The 18,533-nt window shown below is 39.5% G+C and overlaps 1 protein-coding gene across 1 annotated transcript in view; it reads left to right on the forward strand.

The window, feature by feature from the left end:
• The window catches only part of si (sucrase-isomaltase), a 70,547-nt gene that overhangs the window by 39,012 nt on the left and 13,002 nt on the right, over nucleotides 1–18,533 (forward strand). The window contains exons 23-39 of the mRNA XM_075473696.1: nucleotides 132–323; nucleotides 2,257–2,406; nucleotides 2,496–2,702; nucleotides 2,889–3,043; nucleotides 3,799–3,967; nucleotides 5,831–5,927; nucleotides 6,352–6,464; nucleotides 6,758–6,883; nucleotides 8,606–8,734; nucleotides 9,128–9,244; nucleotides 9,362–9,424; nucleotides 9,578–9,694; nucleotides 9,811–9,901; nucleotides 10,030–10,168; nucleotides 10,876–11,009; nucleotides 11,149–11,183; nucleotides 11,746–11,862. Of these exons, the coding sequence (XP_075329811.1) occupies nucleotides 132–323; nucleotides 2,257–2,406; nucleotides 2,496–2,702; nucleotides 2,889–3,043; nucleotides 3,799–3,967; nucleotides 5,831–5,927; nucleotides 6,352–6,464; nucleotides 6,758–6,883; nucleotides 8,606–8,734; nucleotides 9,128–9,244; nucleotides 9,362–9,424; nucleotides 9,578–9,694; nucleotides 9,811–9,901; nucleotides 10,030–10,168; nucleotides 10,876–11,009; nucleotides 11,149–11,183; nucleotides 11,746–11,862 (2,151 nt within the window). The remainder of the gene's footprint in view (nucleotides 1–131; nucleotides 324–2,256; nucleotides 2,407–2,495; nucleotides 2,703–2,888; nucleotides 3,044–3,798; nucleotides 3,968–5,830; nucleotides 5,928–6,351; nucleotides 6,465–6,757; nucleotides 6,884–8,605; nucleotides 8,735–9,127; nucleotides 9,245–9,361; nucleotides 9,425–9,577; nucleotides 9,695–9,810; nucleotides 9,902–10,029; nucleotides 10,169–10,875; nucleotides 11,010–11,148; nucleotides 11,184–11,745; nucleotides 11,863–18,533) is intronic.

An 18,533-nucleotide genomic window follows, 5' to 3' on the forward strand; every position in this document is an offset into this window, starting at 1 on the left:
ATAGTAAATAAGAAAAAGCAAGCAGAATTATATGCTGCTTAATATATATTTATTAGAATTAACTTTAAGAACTCAAAGTGCCTTTAATGCCATTAAATTGCGAATGTGTTTTTGTGTCTGCTGTGTTGTAGGATGCACTGACAATGCAAGTGACCCATGCAGGCTACAAGGACCCAAACAACCTTAAATTTGAGAATATTATGATCCTTGGGGTGCCTAGTCCTCCGTTATCTGTCTCTGTGACTCATGTTGGCAATGGCGGCACTATCAACTCAACCACTGTTTTGCCCAACATCAACATAAATCATGATACAGCCAAGCAGGTAAAAGACACACACGTTCAAATGCAAACATTATTGATTTATTTCTATCATATTTTCAACCATTTGCATTCTTCATCCCTGACACAAATGATCATAATGAGCATGATGTTTTTGCTCGTAATGAAAACAAACATTTATCTCTTTATTGTGCTGTTCCCTTTTGTTCTGAAAACCATCTTGCTTATTGTTTCTGTCATTTCTCCTATAACTTTTTTTTTATTGTTATTGTTTTACATTTTACATGCAATTTTGTGTTCACCTGCCTAAAGACTACAGGTGAAAACAGTCCAGTACCTAAATCTGGTATGGTGCATCTCTTCTCTCATGCGATTAATGTCCTTGTGCATGGTCCCTGCAGAAAAAAAGCATACGTGTAGCTCAGCCTTTCTTAGAGTTGCACTTCCAGCAAAAGGTCAGCTATTTTCATTCTTTGGAAAAGGTTTGATCAACTTACCGCACGCTTACCACCACCAAGCAGCATACAAAGTAAATAACTAGCTAGCAAACCTGACAAAACACAACACAACTTGTCAACACAATGTCATTTAGTTTTACTATCAGGGATCACGTTGTGAAACGTCCACGTGTTTAATCTAAAGCAACACATCAGAGATGGTGCAGTCCTCTGATAGCCCCCACCTTTGATATATTACTTTTTTTTACTAAACCTATTGTTTTTAGGTTATGTTCATAGTTTAGGAAAAGATTGAAAAAAAAAGAGATAATGAGCACAGCATAGTCGAAATACATATTTGCAAGTATTTTGCCATGAAAACCCTGCCGTACTCCGATGCATGCCGGACAAGTTCTGCAGCAGCCACACGTCTGCCATTTGTTTCAATAAGACCTGGAATTAAACCGTAGCTGTGTATTTCAAGGTTAGCTTCAATGTGTAAGAAATGATACGATTTGCATTTGGTCAGGATCATAAAAGTTAAGTGCGAGTGCGTGCATGTGTCTGTGGGAAGGCAAAAAAAAAAGTGAAACCATATGAGTTAGAGTAAGAGCAACGTTCCTACAGTAAGTACTCATGGTTACGCGAAAAAGCAGAGTTTGTAAAGTGTCAAGAGGCCTGGTGAAGTACTGCTCTAGAGATTTGCTTTGTGCGCTTGTGTATTCATGCGTGCACAGACATGCTCGTGTGAATGTAGTTACAGATGCTTTTGTATGGATCCTCAAGGTCTCTCTGGGCACTCACACAAACACGCCTTTATCAAATCACTCTGCGGTAATCGTTTCTGTGGGTGAAGGGAAAATGTGCTGTTAAGCTTAAAGTCTGCTTTACCGTGATCATCAGTCTTTGTATCACCAGTCTTGGCCTTGAAAATAGCTCACAAATGGACACAAATAGGAGAGTATTTTACAGTACAGGCGTCACATTTTCACATATTTCATGTTTTGTTCCGATTGCCTTCCAAGCATTGCCTGCTGCCATCTGTATTTCTCAAAGCATTTGAAGTCCATTGCTTAAAGTTTGTTCCCCTCTTACTTCTTTCCTTTCATCATCTATTTTTTTTTGTTTACCCCTCTGCTCATACTTGCCTCTGCTGGCACTTTAACCTTCTTTCTAAATATAACATCTTCTGCGCTTATGTGTCCTGTATGATGCGTTTAATATGACAGAATCAGTGAAGCATAACTTCAAAATGAAAGGATCCACTGACAACTGACTGCAGATCACAGAAGTCGACACACCAGTACGGCATGCATCAGATGGTGGCTACAGGGGCTCGAGCGAAGGGTGCTCAGAATGGCTCAGGAAGACTTGGGAGAGTAACAGCTGCCTCTTTATGACAGAACGTGCGATATCAAGCCCATATCCAGTCTTGAGCAAGAACGGCTGTGCTTCGTTTCGTGTGGAAATAGTTCTGAAGAGAAAACTTGATACATCAGCTTCCGTAATTTTCTTTTTCACACTTCTTCCTATACAAAGGTGCTGTTCCTCCAAGGCCTCTCCTTGAACCTGGGGGAGACCTATGTTCTGCGTTGGGAAATGACGGCTGAAGAATACCAACGATTTGACTGCCATCCAGAAGAGAATGCAGATGAAGCCAAATGCAAGGCCAGGGGCTGCCTCTGGAAGGTGAGGAGTCATTCACTCTGATGATGTTGGCCAATGTGGAGACATTTCTTTTTTTTGAAAGCGTTTCGTCCCTTTCTTTTCCCATTCAGCCGAGTAACATTGAAGGCGCTCCGTTTTGCTTCTATCCAAACGACTATGGATACATGGTTAGAACAAGCAGCGAAACAGATGTAGGCATGACACTTGATATCACTCGAAACAGCAGATACAGGAGCAGCGGTCGTCCACAGTCGAGGGACATTGACAACCTCCGTGTCGAAATTCGCTATCATACAAGTGACATGCTCCAATTCAAGGTGTGTGTTCCTTTGTTATTTTGTGCATTCATTCATGTGCATCCCGCTTCACTGTTAGTCTTTATGAGTCTTCTCTGAGTGCTTTTCTTTATTCCAAATCAACTGTCTGGCATTCCTGCCCCACATAAGACAGACGCAGACAAAAACACACATGTGCCATTACACTGACAATCCCTTCGTGTCCAGATCTGGGACCCGACGACAGATCGCTATGAGGTGCCAGTGCCGCTGTCAGTTCCTGCTGCTCCAGAGCCTGATGAGAACAAGAGGCTTTACAAGGTCTCTGTTAGTCAGAACCCGTTTGGCATCCAGGTCTACAGAAAGAGCACCGAAACCAAGATGTGAGTATTTCTACAATACAAATGGTTCAAGAAGGCTGAAGTTTGTGTTCTGTCCTCAAGATGCATGTTCATTAATTGCTTTTTGAGTGAAATAGTGTATATGATAATTATTCTATACTTTTTACTACACCTATTTTTTTCTGCTTGGAATATCTGCCTGCCCCCCCCCCAAAAAAAAAAATTTAGTCAAGATTTAGTCAATCAATAATATCATTTTACAGTCACCAAGGTCAAAGTATTTACATTTCTGCTCACATTTTGTTTCCGCCATAAAATTGGACCCCTCTTGGCATTAACTCATTGGCAATTTCAGGTAATGGTAATGAACGAACAAGCCATAAGTAGAGACATTCAGATATTTTAAAACAGGAAACTCTTTACAATGCCGATTCAACCCCTATGGTGTTGTTACCCCATCTGATATACTCAAGAGAGTTTGTGTATCCGTGCCTTAAGTAGTTTCCTCTTGTTCAGCAGTCATAATGATGTCACATGAAGGCGCAGAACACTGGAGTCTATTCAAGGCATATCTCAAAGCAAGGGTGTAATTATTTTGTATTTAGGCCCTCCATATATATATAGTGTCAGCAGAAGTTTTACTAATTAAAATTTATGAAGTACGGTATAAGAATGCCTTCAGTTCCTGTGGGCCTTAATGCTCATTTTGTATGAAGTGTACTTTGAGTAAGCATCTTTGACAATAATTCCCTCTACCACCCTTCCTCACTGATTTAATCCTCCGTCACTTTTCTCAGTTGGGACTCCTCCGTGCCAGGCTTTACCTTCTCAGACATGTTCATCCAGGTGTCGACTCGACTGTCATCTCAGTTTGTCTACGGCTTTGGAGAGACGGAGCATCCCACCTATAAACATGATCTCAACTATCACACCTGGGGTATGTTCTCCAAGGACCAGCCTCCCGGCGTAAGTATCACACTAAACCTCAGGACTGCTGCTGTATGCGCGTATGGGATAAAAACAAATGCTGCACACTTCCCAAAAATAAGAATCAGAGTTTGGTGCAAAGATTACGAGCATGATATCCATCTTAAGGAATGTTTGAAAGGACTATGAATCAAAGCACTGTCACCAAAACACTCCTTGTTGTGGCATATGTATAAATACATCCTCCACTGAATACCTTTAACATCACACCCTCTCGAGACTGCAACGGGGACTTGTTAACAGCCTGCACAAAATGTTAACTTGTCTTTCTTTCACTTGTGTCACTTTGATGTGGTTCTGTTGATAGGAGCCGCAGTTATAGAGCGTCATCCTGTTCCCTCTAACAGTGTCAAGGCCAAACAGGATAAGGTTTCTATCTGCATCAGCATTATCAAGCATAATTGCTGAGCTGTCAAGGTAGCTCCAGAGGGTTCATACAAATGTTGTGGGGTCCCTTGGAGAGCAACAGAATTGAAGTCAGGGGCAAAAGGCAAAGAAGAAAGAGCAGATGAGATTCATAGAAAAATTAAAGGGGCATGAAGGCACGGGCGCAGTATTTACACGGTGTTTGACACATTATAACATGCTATATAATCTTAAACCATATGAATGACGCTTGAAATGAGAGGGCCAATAATTAGTACTTAATGAGAAATAAGACTTTTCCATTTGGTGTGGAGAGTGCTACCTCAGTTATTACTACGTTAAGCAGAAAATGAATGCGATAACACTGACACTTTCTGCCACCTGTTGTTAGTGGATAAGCTAATGACCTTTGTTTTTCATATGCCGAAGCAGAAAGAAAACTGACATAAAGACAAAAGCACATCTCAAAGCCACTGAATTGCAGTTAAAAGGGTTGCACAGAAGTGCAAGTGGCTGATAGAGTGTGACATCTCAATGAGTTATTATCTCAGGGTGGCATCGAAGAATGGCAGATTTGTTCTCCCCTTCTTCCTTTCTATCTGATTTCTTCCACCAACTGTTTGTACCATATTCATCTAGAAAAAACAAAGTCAAGACGGGTATTTTATCTGTTTTTGCAAGATAAAAAAACCCCTCATTATTCAACATCATTATTCATTCATGTTAGAACAACTTATTTTTCTGTATGTATAATTACTGAAGCTTGTCTCTGCATGCGCACTAATACGACATAATAATATGGCCACCGGTCTGATATTGAGTAGGTCCTCCTCATGCCGCGAAAGGAGCTTTGACCTGTCAGGGTTTGGACAAGGAACATCTGAGTTTGTCCTGGAGTGTCTGTTACCAAGATAGTAGAAATAGGCCAATTAAACCCTGCTGGTTGAGGGGTAAGATCTGCTTTGCCTCCTACAGATGCCATCATATGATATCTGTGGAGTCAGGAGGCCAGGTGATCACTTCGGACTGTTTGTCACTCTCTATTCAGCCCGCTGCTGTCACAAGCAGTATTACTCACTTTCCCTGTCTATGCTTTTTTAATGTTGTGGCTGACCAGTGCATTACAATCTAAAATACTAACCAGGAAGAGATTTGAAGCATAACTGGGTCAAAAAACTAACTTTTAAAACATTATTTTTCATATCAATTTACACTGAATACAGCTAAAGAACAATGTTCCTTATGATAGGGAACTGTGGCTGGGAGCAAACCCACTGTAACAGATTTGTTGTCATGCTCATAAATACAATGAAACATGTATTATCAGGTTCAACCGAGAGTGCTCATGGGGAAAGAAAGTGGTGTAAAACTCAGCCTTAATACAGATCACACAGATCACGTAGGTAATTGTTTTAACCAGCCTTTAACAATTCAGCACACTTTTTGAGGCTCTCTTTCTTTTTCTTTTTGCTACAGTACAAGAAGAATTGCTATGGTGTTCATCCTTTCTATATGGGCCTTGAGACCACCACTGATGCTCACGGAGTGCTGTTGCTGAACAGCAATGCCATGGGTGAGAGAAACACACACAAGTGCAAAGAAACAATGATGTTTGTACATGCACACATGCCGATGAATGCACACATGCAGAACGTAAATGCAACGAACCATCATCATATGTACACACACAATCACACTCAATTGCTTATTCAGTTAGCATTTATGATTTAAGTGAAGCATCATCTGTTTTTAACAAGTCCTTTGATGCTTATATAACATGTTGCAATGAGTGTTGTCTGCTTGTTCACCTCTTTTGTATGTGTGCATAGGGAACAGTGATACTTGCTCCTGAACACAGATACAGCGAGCAGCCTATTTTTCAATTCTAAACAAACAGACTCGAGTTACACATTATGGCCTGTGTCCATGTAACCGATTTCATAGCCAGATTAATCAGGATTTTTGTCCCTCGGATGTTTGATTTGCTTTTTTTCTAGATGTGACTTTCCAGCCTACTCCAGCTTTAACCTACAGAACTCTTGGTGGCATCCTGGATTTCTACATGGTCCTTGGGCCTACACCTGAGATGGTTGTACAGGAGTACACTGCAGTAAGTCTTCCAGGACTTCTGCTTTGTTTAGTTTGTGTGTGTGTGTGTGTGTGTGTGTGTGTGTGTGTGTGTGTGTGTGTGTGTTTTTGTGCCTGGCCCTGGGCCGGTGTTGATGGACTGCAGCAGCTGGGAGTTCCTCGCTTCATTGCGCTCTCTCATTTAGCCAATCTAAACACACACGCACACACAAACAATCAAACAAACACTTTATGGGCACCGTCCCATTTTCGCTTCAAAACTACTTTTTCCTCACTGAACTGTTTTGACTTCCTTGTTTGTTTTCTTCTTAACAGCTTATTGGACGACCTGTTCTACCTGCCTATTGGTCCCTTGGGTTCCAACTCTGTCGCTATGGTTACGCCAATGATTTAGAAATAGCAAACCTATACAAAGACATGAAGGCAGCTGGTATACCCTATGTAAGTTCCAAAGATTACATTTCGAATTGTGTGTAATACTGTCAGCAACCCAAGCATCAACAGTACTCATAAAAGATGTGTAATGGCGTTAAGGTCATGTGACTGTGGAGGAATTTCTCTGACAGTCAGTACTCATTAGGTTTCCTTTGGACTTCGAGTAGTTCTCTCAAACCTTTGAGGTGTATTTGGGCTCATGATCCTGCTACAGTATAAATCTTTGTATATGAATATGCAAACCAGAAGATGTTGCATGTTTTTTCTCGACTGGAGTGCTACTTCTCCCTGTTAAGGGTGGAGCTGATTTCAGTGCTAGCTCCATATTAGGCAAAACACCTGAATATCCTCACCAGTTTATTTCAGTCTGGGTCTGCAGAATCATTCTTTCCCCAGCTAATGTCCCCTCGGATAGTGGATTTATCAGTATTTAGACTTTTTCCTGTCAGCCACTGTGAAATACTTGTATGTCTTAGCCCACCTCAAGAGTTTGTCCTTGTTTCCCCTCTTAAGAACCAGTTTACACATGCAGTTGGTCCTCTGAGATGACAACTAGACAGCCCTCTTTTGATAGAACTTTTGCCAGTTGCACTCATGTGTTCTTTATTTAGCAAATGCTGCATCTGTGAAGAAGTTGCTGTTCTATCTTCTAGAGAACTAAACTTGATGCATTGATCTTTGCGTTGAATAACAGTCTTTAGACTTTTTTTTACCTCTAAAGCCATGGTTTCTACTATTAGAATGCGACTTAGTGACTCACTGTAGAAGATTCTATTGGAAACATATTTTTATTTCGAAAGACTTCCTCAGGTTTGTTAGAAAAACCCTATTTGAATGTTGAATTAACTTTCTCTTTTCCTAATTATTTCTAGTTTTCTATAAAAAAGGCAACTGAATGTGACCTGAGACTTGTGGACTCAATGTTATTTTGACAACCACACACAGTATCTAGATAACAAAATTTTACAGGATGCAACGCTGATTGTTCCCACAAACACTTCCATCCCAGTATATTTGCCTGTATTTGACGAGACACAGATTTCATTCAGATAGGGTCTTCGTTCAAGGAATAATTTCATTGCCCCTGTCTGAACAGATCCAATCTGAGTGCTTCTTCTTATCCATTGTAGGTTGTAATGTACAGACATGCACTCAGTGGAATAGACTGAGCTAAGTCCAATACACTCTTTATTTGAATTTTACAATATAATCATTGAGTATGCACTAAAAAAAAAACTAAATGTGATGATGTGACTCTGTCAGTAGTTACTGGTACAAAGCAAAATTGACTTGGTGGATTACCTTGGAAACATCCAATTATCCTAATCAAGTGTGACCTATAACTCCTTTAGAAATCCGATCCGCTGTAGGCTCTATATCCTGTGCACATTGTCAGTTTGTATTAGGGACTTCTCACTGTAGATAAATTAATTGTGGACAGCGCAAAAAAAGAGTGAAACAGAAAATAAAATAATATTCATATGATAGAGCATTCAGGTCAGGCTAAGGCATTATATCGACTGAAACACATAATTCATAATACCATGTCATATGTCATGCTAACTAATTTCAATATAAATTGCAGTTTCTGAAACCCAGTACATGACACCACTTTATATACTGACCAAGTGATATTTATTATTTAATTTCCACTTAATAGGGTATGCAGCAACATGTTCAGTCAGGTTTTTGTCCATAAACCTGAGCTTTGATTGGCATCTGCTGCAGGATGTGCAGTATGCTGACATTGACTACATGGACCGTCAGCTGAACTTCGTCCTGGACCCTGAGTTTAAAAATCTGCCTGCCCTTGTTGACTCCATGAGAGGAGAAGGCATGAGGTTCATCTTCATTCTGGTAATATCTTTATATTATAAACCAGTGATAGCAGTCACGTTACTGTACTGCACACGCTTATGCATGTGCTGCTGCTGTCTGGCTAAAACCTTGTACCGTCTTTTTCTTCATAATTATATGCTTCTGGACACCATTTACATGTATTTCTGAAATACCTCACAGAGCTGAGCTTTTATGGAGCAACGATATTGTTTGACTTACAGTAATAAACTTTGACATTGCAGAGATCAATGACTGTAACGATGCAGTTTTTTTTTGTCATTGGTCAAATATATCAGTTTTTGACCAACTAGGTCTCCATCTAACTACAATAATACAGCTAAAGTGCAAATGTTAGAAAATGAAAAAGTGTCTATATAATATATCTATCCATGTGTGTGTATTTAATTCTAGGATCCCGCCATTTCAGGCAATGAGACAAACTATTATCCTGCTTTTGAGAGGGGAATAGCAGAAAATGTCTTCATCAAATGGCCTGAAAGTCTCAGTGATGGAATTGTCTGGGGAAAGGTAAAAAAAAAAAAAAACGATGGATGGTCAAACAAAGTCAAACAATACCAACGACAGATCTATAACGCAACTTTTACACAGTGTGTGGCAATCTGATTTGTAATCTTTCGCATGTAGGTCTGGCCCGATGTCCCTAATGTCACAGTGGACGAATCGCTTGACTGGGAGACCCAAGTAAAGGTATTTTATTTTCCACATCCACCTCATCACAACACTTGACAGCAAAACATTAAAAATTTTGCTTCATAATTACAACTGCCAGTAAACATATATCAGTACATGAGATCTTTGAGTTTTCAGCACTTCATTTCCTGTTGATTGTTCTATTTTCAGATCTACAGGGCATATGCGGCATTCCCTGACTTCTTCCGCACTCAAACAGCAGCATGGTGGCATAAAGAAATTGAGGATTTCTATGTGAATATAACAAAGTTTGATGGACTTTGGATTGTGAGTGTGCTGGAGGAGAACATTCTCATAACAGGACCATTTACAGAAACGTATTATTCACTCACAGCCCGAGTTTCCTTAGCCTCTCATAACCCGCACTCTGTCTTCATCTGAAGGACATGAACGAACCTGCCAGTTTTGTCCACGGCACGGTTGGAGGGAATTGTCTTGGTGATCCCAATCTGGAGAACCCTCCATACATGCCACGTAAGAAACTTGCAAACTATTTTGTTTTCCTTGTCCTTTAAAGTTTAAATCGCGAGATCCGTAGTATAACCTTTAAGGATTCTACGTGCTTGTTTTTGTATGTGTATGCATGTGTGTCCACCCTGCAGCCCTTGATTCCAAAGAGCTTGGCTTAAACCATAAGACTCTCTGCATGAACAGTGAGCAAATACTCAGCAGTGGAAAGAGAGTCAGGCACTATGATGTCCACAACCTCTATGGGTGGTCCCACACTAAACCCACCTATGAGTGAGTAGAAATGCCATTGAAATATTTGTGTGACTTTTGTGGGTATTTTTCTGTATTTGCGGTCATATTTCATTGCATTAGTTGTTGTTGTTTTTTTTTTTGCATTGTTTTTCTTACCAATTAGCACTATGCTGCAATGTACATAGCTGTAACAGGGTATTGTAGATGTTGTGTTTTTAAAGATGAATTAAGCTAAATAAACAGACCGTGTCATCTGAGGGACGTGACTTGCCTGAATGAAACAGACTTTTTGTCGAAGTATAGACAAAGTAGCACAATAATATAAATTCCACTAAATCTAAAAAGGGAACAGAAAACTATAATCACAGAGGCATTTATAGGAAAAAATCCAGCCCCAGGAGATAGATAACTGGTATCCTTCTGCCAGAAATCTGGTCTCATCAAATCTTTATGATAATAATTGCCAATGTAAAAGCACACTGGTCCCTGTAGCAAAATCCTCATCTCACTAAAGGAAGGCCAAACTGCAGAGCTAGCAGCAGAAAAGCCTGCTCAGGTCTTGAGCTCAGTTTAAATAACTTAGCATTTGTTTCCTCTATCATTGTGGTTTTAAATGATTCTCACTGGGATTATAACAGTTCACTTAAATAACAAATTTGTCGTTTCAGAGGAAGAAGATGGAATATTATTTATGAATGTTTCAGCGTACAGTAAAACCAGTTCCTGAGTCTCTTTTCTCTGTGCAGTGCCCTGCTGAGTGTAACAGGTAAAAGAGGTGTAGTGGTAACCAGGTCCACTTACCCCTCCAGTGGAAAATGGGCTGGACATTGGCTGGGCGACAACGATTCCAAATGGGACCAGCTGTACAAATCCATTATAGGTATATAAAGATATATACTGTCTAAGAAACTGTTTGTTTTCCAGAAATGCTGATTACAGATCTGTTGACTGTAATCTGACAATATTTCAATCTTGCAGATAAACAGATACAAAGCTTCTCTTTTCTCTTTGTTCCTCAGGTATGATGGAGTTCAGCCTGTTTGGTATTCCTTACGTAAGTATCAACATCAGATCTCAGTTTTTATAAGAAAATGATCTTATTGATTATTGACCTTGTCCTCTCTAAATGAATTACAAAAGCTCAATGGTTGTATTTTGTTTGCTTGGCCAACTGATCAAAAGGAAATCTTGAAATACTTCCTGAAGCATGTCATTACAAGCCCCATTCTAAGTGACATGCCTTGCAATAATCTGTCATGACCTTTCCAATGTTGTTTTCATTTCAGTAGTCTTAGATCAAAATTACATTTTTAGATTCTTGTCCAGGCATTACCCTGTACTTGTTTGTCCTTTTGCCTTTGAATTTATTTCTATCTTCCCCTCCCTCATGTAATGCCCTTCTCATCTTCTCAATGTGTCCAGCAATACTTATAATCTGACACTTTATTGATTCTGATATGGAGAATCATTTGCATACCCCAGCTTAGCCACGGGGTCAGATACAGAACACACAAGGACACTTGAAAAACTGAGCTTGCAGCAAAAGTGGCATGACCCCAGTCCCTTTGGCTGGAAGGTGCACACACTCATTGTCACTCTTTGTCAATCTCTTTCAGACTGGTGCAGACATATGTGGGTTCTTTAACAAAGCTGAGTATGAGATGTGTCTTCGCTGGATGCAGCTGGGTGCATTCTATCCATTTTCACGCAACCACAATGGCAAGGGAAGCCCGGTGAGTGACATTAGAAACACCCATTCATGGGCGTTTTGGGGAAATACCGGTGGAGATTTGTTTTCTGATGTACCTGCTTTGTGTCTTTGAGACTGAGCCTTCCTTAAGCTTTTAACATACTTTGAACATATGTCTATATGCATGTTATAGTATTTTGCTGCCACTTGGGGACAGTCTCAGAAGTACATAGGACAATCTGAGTTGTAGGTTGCTCTTGGTCGTGTCGGTGCTGTTGTTGGCTCCGTAGCTTTGCCTGCTGGGTAAAAAACCAGTCAAATTGGACCAAGATCTGCTTTGTGGTGGAATTAAACTAAGTGTTTGAATGATAAACTTTGTCTGTTACAGTTGCCACAGTGCTTATTATCTGTGATTCTTGTTATTTATCATTTATAATGATAAAGATGTAGCAACCTTTGTGGAGATTATGGCAATCTCAATGAAAATAGGAATACAATACAGTGTATTCCCAAGAAGTAGTCACTTTAGAATCCGGGTACATCATTTCACCAAAGCTAACTGTTGGCACGCTTTGTTTTTTTAGACTCGTCTGTAACTCTTGAAAGGAGCCGCATGCTGTCAGACAGACTAAGAGCTGATTTTCCTGTCTTTAAGCAACACTAAGATATGGAGCTAACAGTATGTCAAAAGATATTTAAGCCCGTGGCGTCAAATTGTACAAATACAGCTCAAGCAATTACTACAACTGCCAAAAACTACCAAAAATGAAAACCCCTCTGCTGTCCATTTTCTTTACCATCTGTTCCTTAACTCATGTCATAGGTACACACTGAAGCGAACACACAAATAGATAGACCTGTTTGTTGGTGTGGTGTCGGTGGCATTCATTCTAGTGGTGACCTTTAAGAGCGTTGGAACACATCCGAGAAATCCAATAACGCCCGTCCAGAGATCGATCCCACAAGGCAAAATTTCCCTGCACCGGAGTCTGCAATACTAGACAGGGCACTGTTGTGTGTCAGTGTGTGCCTGAGTGTGTGCGGGTGGGTGGTTAGGTGCCTGTGCCTGCTTTTTAACGACATGGCGTGGGGATCTAATTGAATTCTCAAGGTTATTCCAGCAGCACCATAGCATACCACCTAACCTCTGCTTCACACACAGATACACACACGTGCATGCACGCTTACACACACCCTTTGATTACGAACATTTCATAATGACTTGCAAATAAGTCCGTAAAGATGGTTAAATAACGAATAAGTCAACGAAGAAAGAAAAAAACAAAAGGAAGAAAATTAAATAGATACAGTAGGATAGGGTGACACATAATGATAGTTTGTAAGGTAGATAAAAGTCAGGTAGACGAAAAGTAAACTGAGGAGAGAGAACTGATGTTGATGAAAGTACGGAGAATATATTTAAGCTAATAAAGTAGGAGTACCAAAGTACTGAGGAGTGCATACAGTGAGTGTTGTATGTAGGTAAGTGCTTGTAGGCAAGTGAAACGGGTACAAAACAGTTAACCTCCTACAACCTTGCATCCACATACGTGAACACTACAGTTTTGGTTATCAGACCCATAAGTATCCCCATTTGAATTTTGTATCATCTGGTTATCATATTTAGTAGTTACTCCTAATCCCAAATATCTAGACGAAATCTAAAATGCTAGCCAAACCAAAGCTCAGATCTGGGGAAAATTCAAAAACCGACATGGTGATGTGAGAGAAAAGAAAAGGAAGGTCAACTCTGTAGTCTTCACTGTAGATTTAAATTTTTTTTCAGTCATATAAAATCCCCAATGGAAGGTGTATCCTCTGCTTAACAAACATAATGACAGCAGATTATTATATATCACAAAGCTGACTGATGTCTACACAAGGTCAGAAATGGTGAAAAGAGAAGGAGAGATGAGAGTTTCTGCAGTCATTCACAGAGCTCCATCTTGCCTTGATTCTCTTTGCCGTCAGACAACCATCACTCTGTTGACCTCCGGGTCCACCGTCATATCAGAGCAAAATGAATGAAACAATATGTATTTTCAACCAAGCTTTGTTTCAGCAGCGCAGTCATATTGGAGACATGTGCCTATTTTTTCATCCAAAGGGAGATATTATTGCGCATCCCGATATATTTACCTTTGCTGATGTGTGCTCTGCAAAGCAAAAATAAAAAAACGAAAGGTTTATTAGATGGAGTGAGGGAGTATATTCCAGACAGATAGATTAAAAGAAATACCAAGAAAATGAGAAAAAACTGAAGGTCTTCCATAACCTCATTTTACCTTGAAGCGTGGAAGTATGTGCGTACACAAATGCGTGTCTGTCTACAACCAGAGTGTGTCACAAGGCTCCTTCCTGCTATAAATGAGGCCATAAATTAGGTGAGCTCAAAAGATGGATTCTCTGTCCTGTTCTCATTCTTCCTGCATCTCTTCATCAGTCGCTCCTCTAGTTTTCTGCAGATGAAAAAAGTCTACCTTGAGGGTCTGACAGACAGTGGCATAACTGTCAAGTCATGCAAGATTTGTTTGACCAAAGGTTTGAAAATAGAAAGCAGTTTGGGGTGATTACCCATTAATGATCCCGCTCGTTACAGAACAGGAGCCTCGCCACCTAAATAATTTAGGTTTTTATGCTTGAGCGGCATTAATACATATTCAGTCCAGCCTGCAGGGAATAATGATGCCATTTTATGCTTCTGAAAATCACAGTTTCGTAGCATATGCAGTCTTCACCCAAAGCCACAACACCTCTCTGCCTTTACCTAACACAGCAATTACTTTGAAGGGACATTAAGATTATCGAAGTGTTGTATTAAATGCGAGAACATGTTTGTTACTCATAACCCTTAACCAAGTATTTTATTTCAGAATCTTAAGAAGGTACACTGGGAAAAATGCCCCTCAGAAAATAAGTTCGAAAAACAACAAATACAAGACGTTTTTGCTTGAAATAAGCAAAAAAATCTGCCAATGGAACAAGTGAAAATTGGCTTGTCAAGATTTCTTCAAATAAGATGTGATATTTGGGACTTTTGAGATAAAAGTGATCTTGAAATTAGCTTAAAAACCTCTTCAAAAGTCAAGAAAAGCTTGTTTCATATGAAATCCGACTCAAAACAATTTGTTTTCAAGACTTTTTCATTTAACAAGATATTCCAGATGTATTGTCTTTAAACAAGTCCCTATATCTGGCTGAAAAAGTACTTGTTAGACAGTTGTGTCTTATATTAAGTGTAATGAGATATTTTGACTAGAAATGAGACTGATATACTTGGTAAGTCTTAGATTTTTTCCAGTGTTTTTGATTTTCTAAACCTAATCAGATGGTTTGGGTGCCTATATAGCCAAAGAACTATAATGACAAACCTGAAAAGATATTCAAGGTACGATCCCCAGTTCCAGAAATGTTGACAATGAGTCAAATTTAAATAAAAACAGAATGTGATGGTTTGCAAGTTTCATCTCCCCATATGTTATTGATAATAGAGCTTGGAAAACGTATTGAATGTTGAAAGTGACATTTTAAAATTTTGTGAAAATTATTAGCACACCATGACTCTGATGACAGCAATACATTTCTAAAAAGTTTGGACAGGGCAATGTTTTCCGCTCATGTCTTCAGCATTCCATAAACTTCTGTGAGCTGAAGAGACTGGCTGCTGGACAATTTGGAGGAGAAATTTATCCCGTTCTCTATCCCGTCTGATCTAAGATTCTAGCTGTTCAACAGTCCTGGGCCTTCTTTGTTATAGTTTAGATTTCATTATGAATTAGAGAAATACCTGCAGTGTAGTCCAGCACCCAGGCTCTTTTACTACAAAGCTATGCTTTTGTAATAGATACAGTAAGTAGTGTTGTCTTCTGAATCATACAAAGAGCTCCCTAAAAAAAGACATGTTGCTCTGAAACCTGTATATACCTTCGATCAGTAATGGTGTCTTTTCAGACCATAGCCCCCCCCCCCAATACCATCAGAGATGCAGGCTTTTGAACTTTGTGCTGTTAAGTTAGATGGGCACTGTTGCATTTTTCTGCTGGATATCCAAAAATAAAAGATAAAAATCAGTTTGCCCAAAGAGTAGTTTTCTATCTTTGGTCCAGAGTAGATGGCAACATTTATGGAGCATGTTCACATGTGGCTTCTTCTTTGCATGATGGAGCTTTAACCTGCATCTGTGGATGGCACAGTGGTGCTCTGTGTTCATAGACAATGATGCAGTAACTTCCACGACAGAACCACGCCTGTCTTTAATGAAGTGCTGCCTGAAAGCCCAAAGATAACAGGCATCTAATATTGATTTGCGCAGAGATGTCTCCTGATTCTCTGAATCATTTGATGATATGTTGTACAGTAGATGACGGAATATCCAATGTCACTGTAACTGATGAACACTACTCTGAAACTGCTCCACAATTTGTAGAGATGTGTTGCTGCCATCACATTCAATTCAGCTAACATTTTTTTATCAAATAGAAACATGTCTCCCGTTCAACATTTTATTGAATTGGGGCTGCAAATAAGAGAGAACTGTAGTTTCCTGCAGAACTCTGATCTCTTAAGTGAAGGTGCTTGTTTCAGAGCTAACTACTAGCCCAGTTGCCCATTGAGAAAAAAATGGTAAATTGTCAATGTAAGGCATGAAGAATTGCACTCATGTGAAAACACATAAAATGTTGTAGAAGCACATTTTTCAACAGGTCTCCAAATTGTGACTAAAATAGACTCTGTCACAAGTAATATTATTCGTTTTCATCCATCTTCAAATTATTTTATGTTTAGTGAATTCATCGCTCTTCTTACAGACCAGCAGAAAGTAGCTTCCTAAGATCTAAAGATAGTTTTCTGGAAATTACATAAGGAGGGAAAAAGACAGCCTTGCAAATCACCTTGTTGAAGCCGAAACCAGAAATTGTTACTTTATTTTTGAAGAGAAAGCAGACTAAAAGTGCACAAAATAAACACATTAGAGCTGAATACATATATAACAAGAGACCTCTGAGATGTGCAGTGTGTCAGTGAACAAAAGAAATTCCATCTATAAATCCATTACTTAAAGTAATACTTTGTTTTCAGTCTCAAACTGTTTACGTGAGCTGCAAACTAAAGCCCTTCATACACTGGTCAGAAATCTGACAAACATCCGATAACATTTGTCCCATAATTTGCATTCAGCCCCATGTCAAATACAACATCTGCAAACCAATCAAAATTGATAAACTAACCTTAAATTTTCAGAAATTAGTGTTTTTCAAAAACTGTGGTTCAACAGAGCCTGTAAAATACGGTGTCATGACATCTTGCTGTGGCTAGTTGTAGTTCAGAATACACTGTCGTTAATATGCTACGACTGGACATGGTAAAGGAACTTGTTCTGGTGGTGTGTTTTTTTTCGCTTTATGACATTTTTTTTGGGACATAGGTTTTCTTGCTTAAACGCTGGGTGAATAACCCACAGCTGAACTGAAAACAGGAAGACCTGTGGGTGGGGTTTGGTGGTGCAAAACCTGTCAAACCAGAAAAGAAAAACTGACACATTTGTTCAATACTAAGATATCATTGGAGCCATCGACAAGTGGGATGCAATGATGGTTGGTATTTATATATATATTTTTGGACACCAATAACCAGCAAAATACTGCAATCTTTGCATCTTTTGTCTCTGGGACACCTATCTATCAGATTAATTTACAGTTCCTTTCTCCATCTCTTTCTGACACACACCCAGAACTTTGTATGATAATTAGTTCCCAGTGATCCCATTTGATTATGCAGCATGAGGGCGCAAAAGAGGGTTACTGAAAATTGAGGCAGGTAGAACTCCTTCGTCTCGAGATAATTCCAAGCATGTAAATTTCCATTTGGAAAATTAAATGATAATCTAGTAAACTCCTTGGGTCATAAGATAATGGAATTTTTCAGTATTCTGTCAGAATCTGAGGTGCTTGTACGCAGTAAACCAGCGTGCTACAGTTAATAATCAAATGATCAAATATGATCCAGCGGAGCTGCAGCTGCCTGTTATGTTATCGCTCCCTTTGACAATTTCTCTGAATGCACCAAATGAGAGAAAAAGCCAGGCACCGTATAAACACAGTTTCCTACAGAATGCACAGGCATTTGCATACACACCATGGTAAGAAAACATACGCAGGAGGAGGAACACATGCTGTTGAACCACTTCAGTTGAAAATCTTCATGAGCCTGTGCATCTGTGTACTTGACCAGATTGATTATTATCCTCCCCGCAGTCCCTGAAATTAACACTTTTAGATTGGCCCATATCTGCAGAAATTACAGTACACCATGTCCTCCTTTTTTTTGCCCTTGTCTCTTATGAAGACGTTGGGCTCGTTGCCAATTGAAATTAGGTAAATGTCATTAACAGCATGTGGCTGAATAGTTTGGGTATCATTTATCGGCATAAATCAGTGCAGACCAACTGCGTACGTCTGACTACAGACTAGCTGTAGCTGCATTCTTTCTTTGTGTCTGATGACATTTCTTATTACATTATTTGTGTTCTGCCTGTTAAAAAGTCCAAATAAAGATGTGAATACAGCTGTCTCTAAAAGCAGGATTATCAGTGGGAAGACTGATTTTTTTTGCTGCATCACTCTGCATGTTTTGCATATCTGCTCCTGTAACTCAGGAAACAGCCAGAGCTTTTGAAATGTCTATTGAAAGAGTGAATCTGTTGTATTTTCCTCT

The sequence above is a fragment of the Odontesthes bonariensis genome, chromosome 9, assembly GCF_027942865.1.
Source record: "Odontesthes bonariensis isolate fOdoBon6 chromosome 9, fOdoBon6.hap1, whole genome shotgun sequence".
Lineage (NCBI taxonomy): Eukaryota > Metazoa > Chordata > Actinopteri > Atheriniformes > Atherinopsidae > Odontesthes > Odontesthes bonariensis.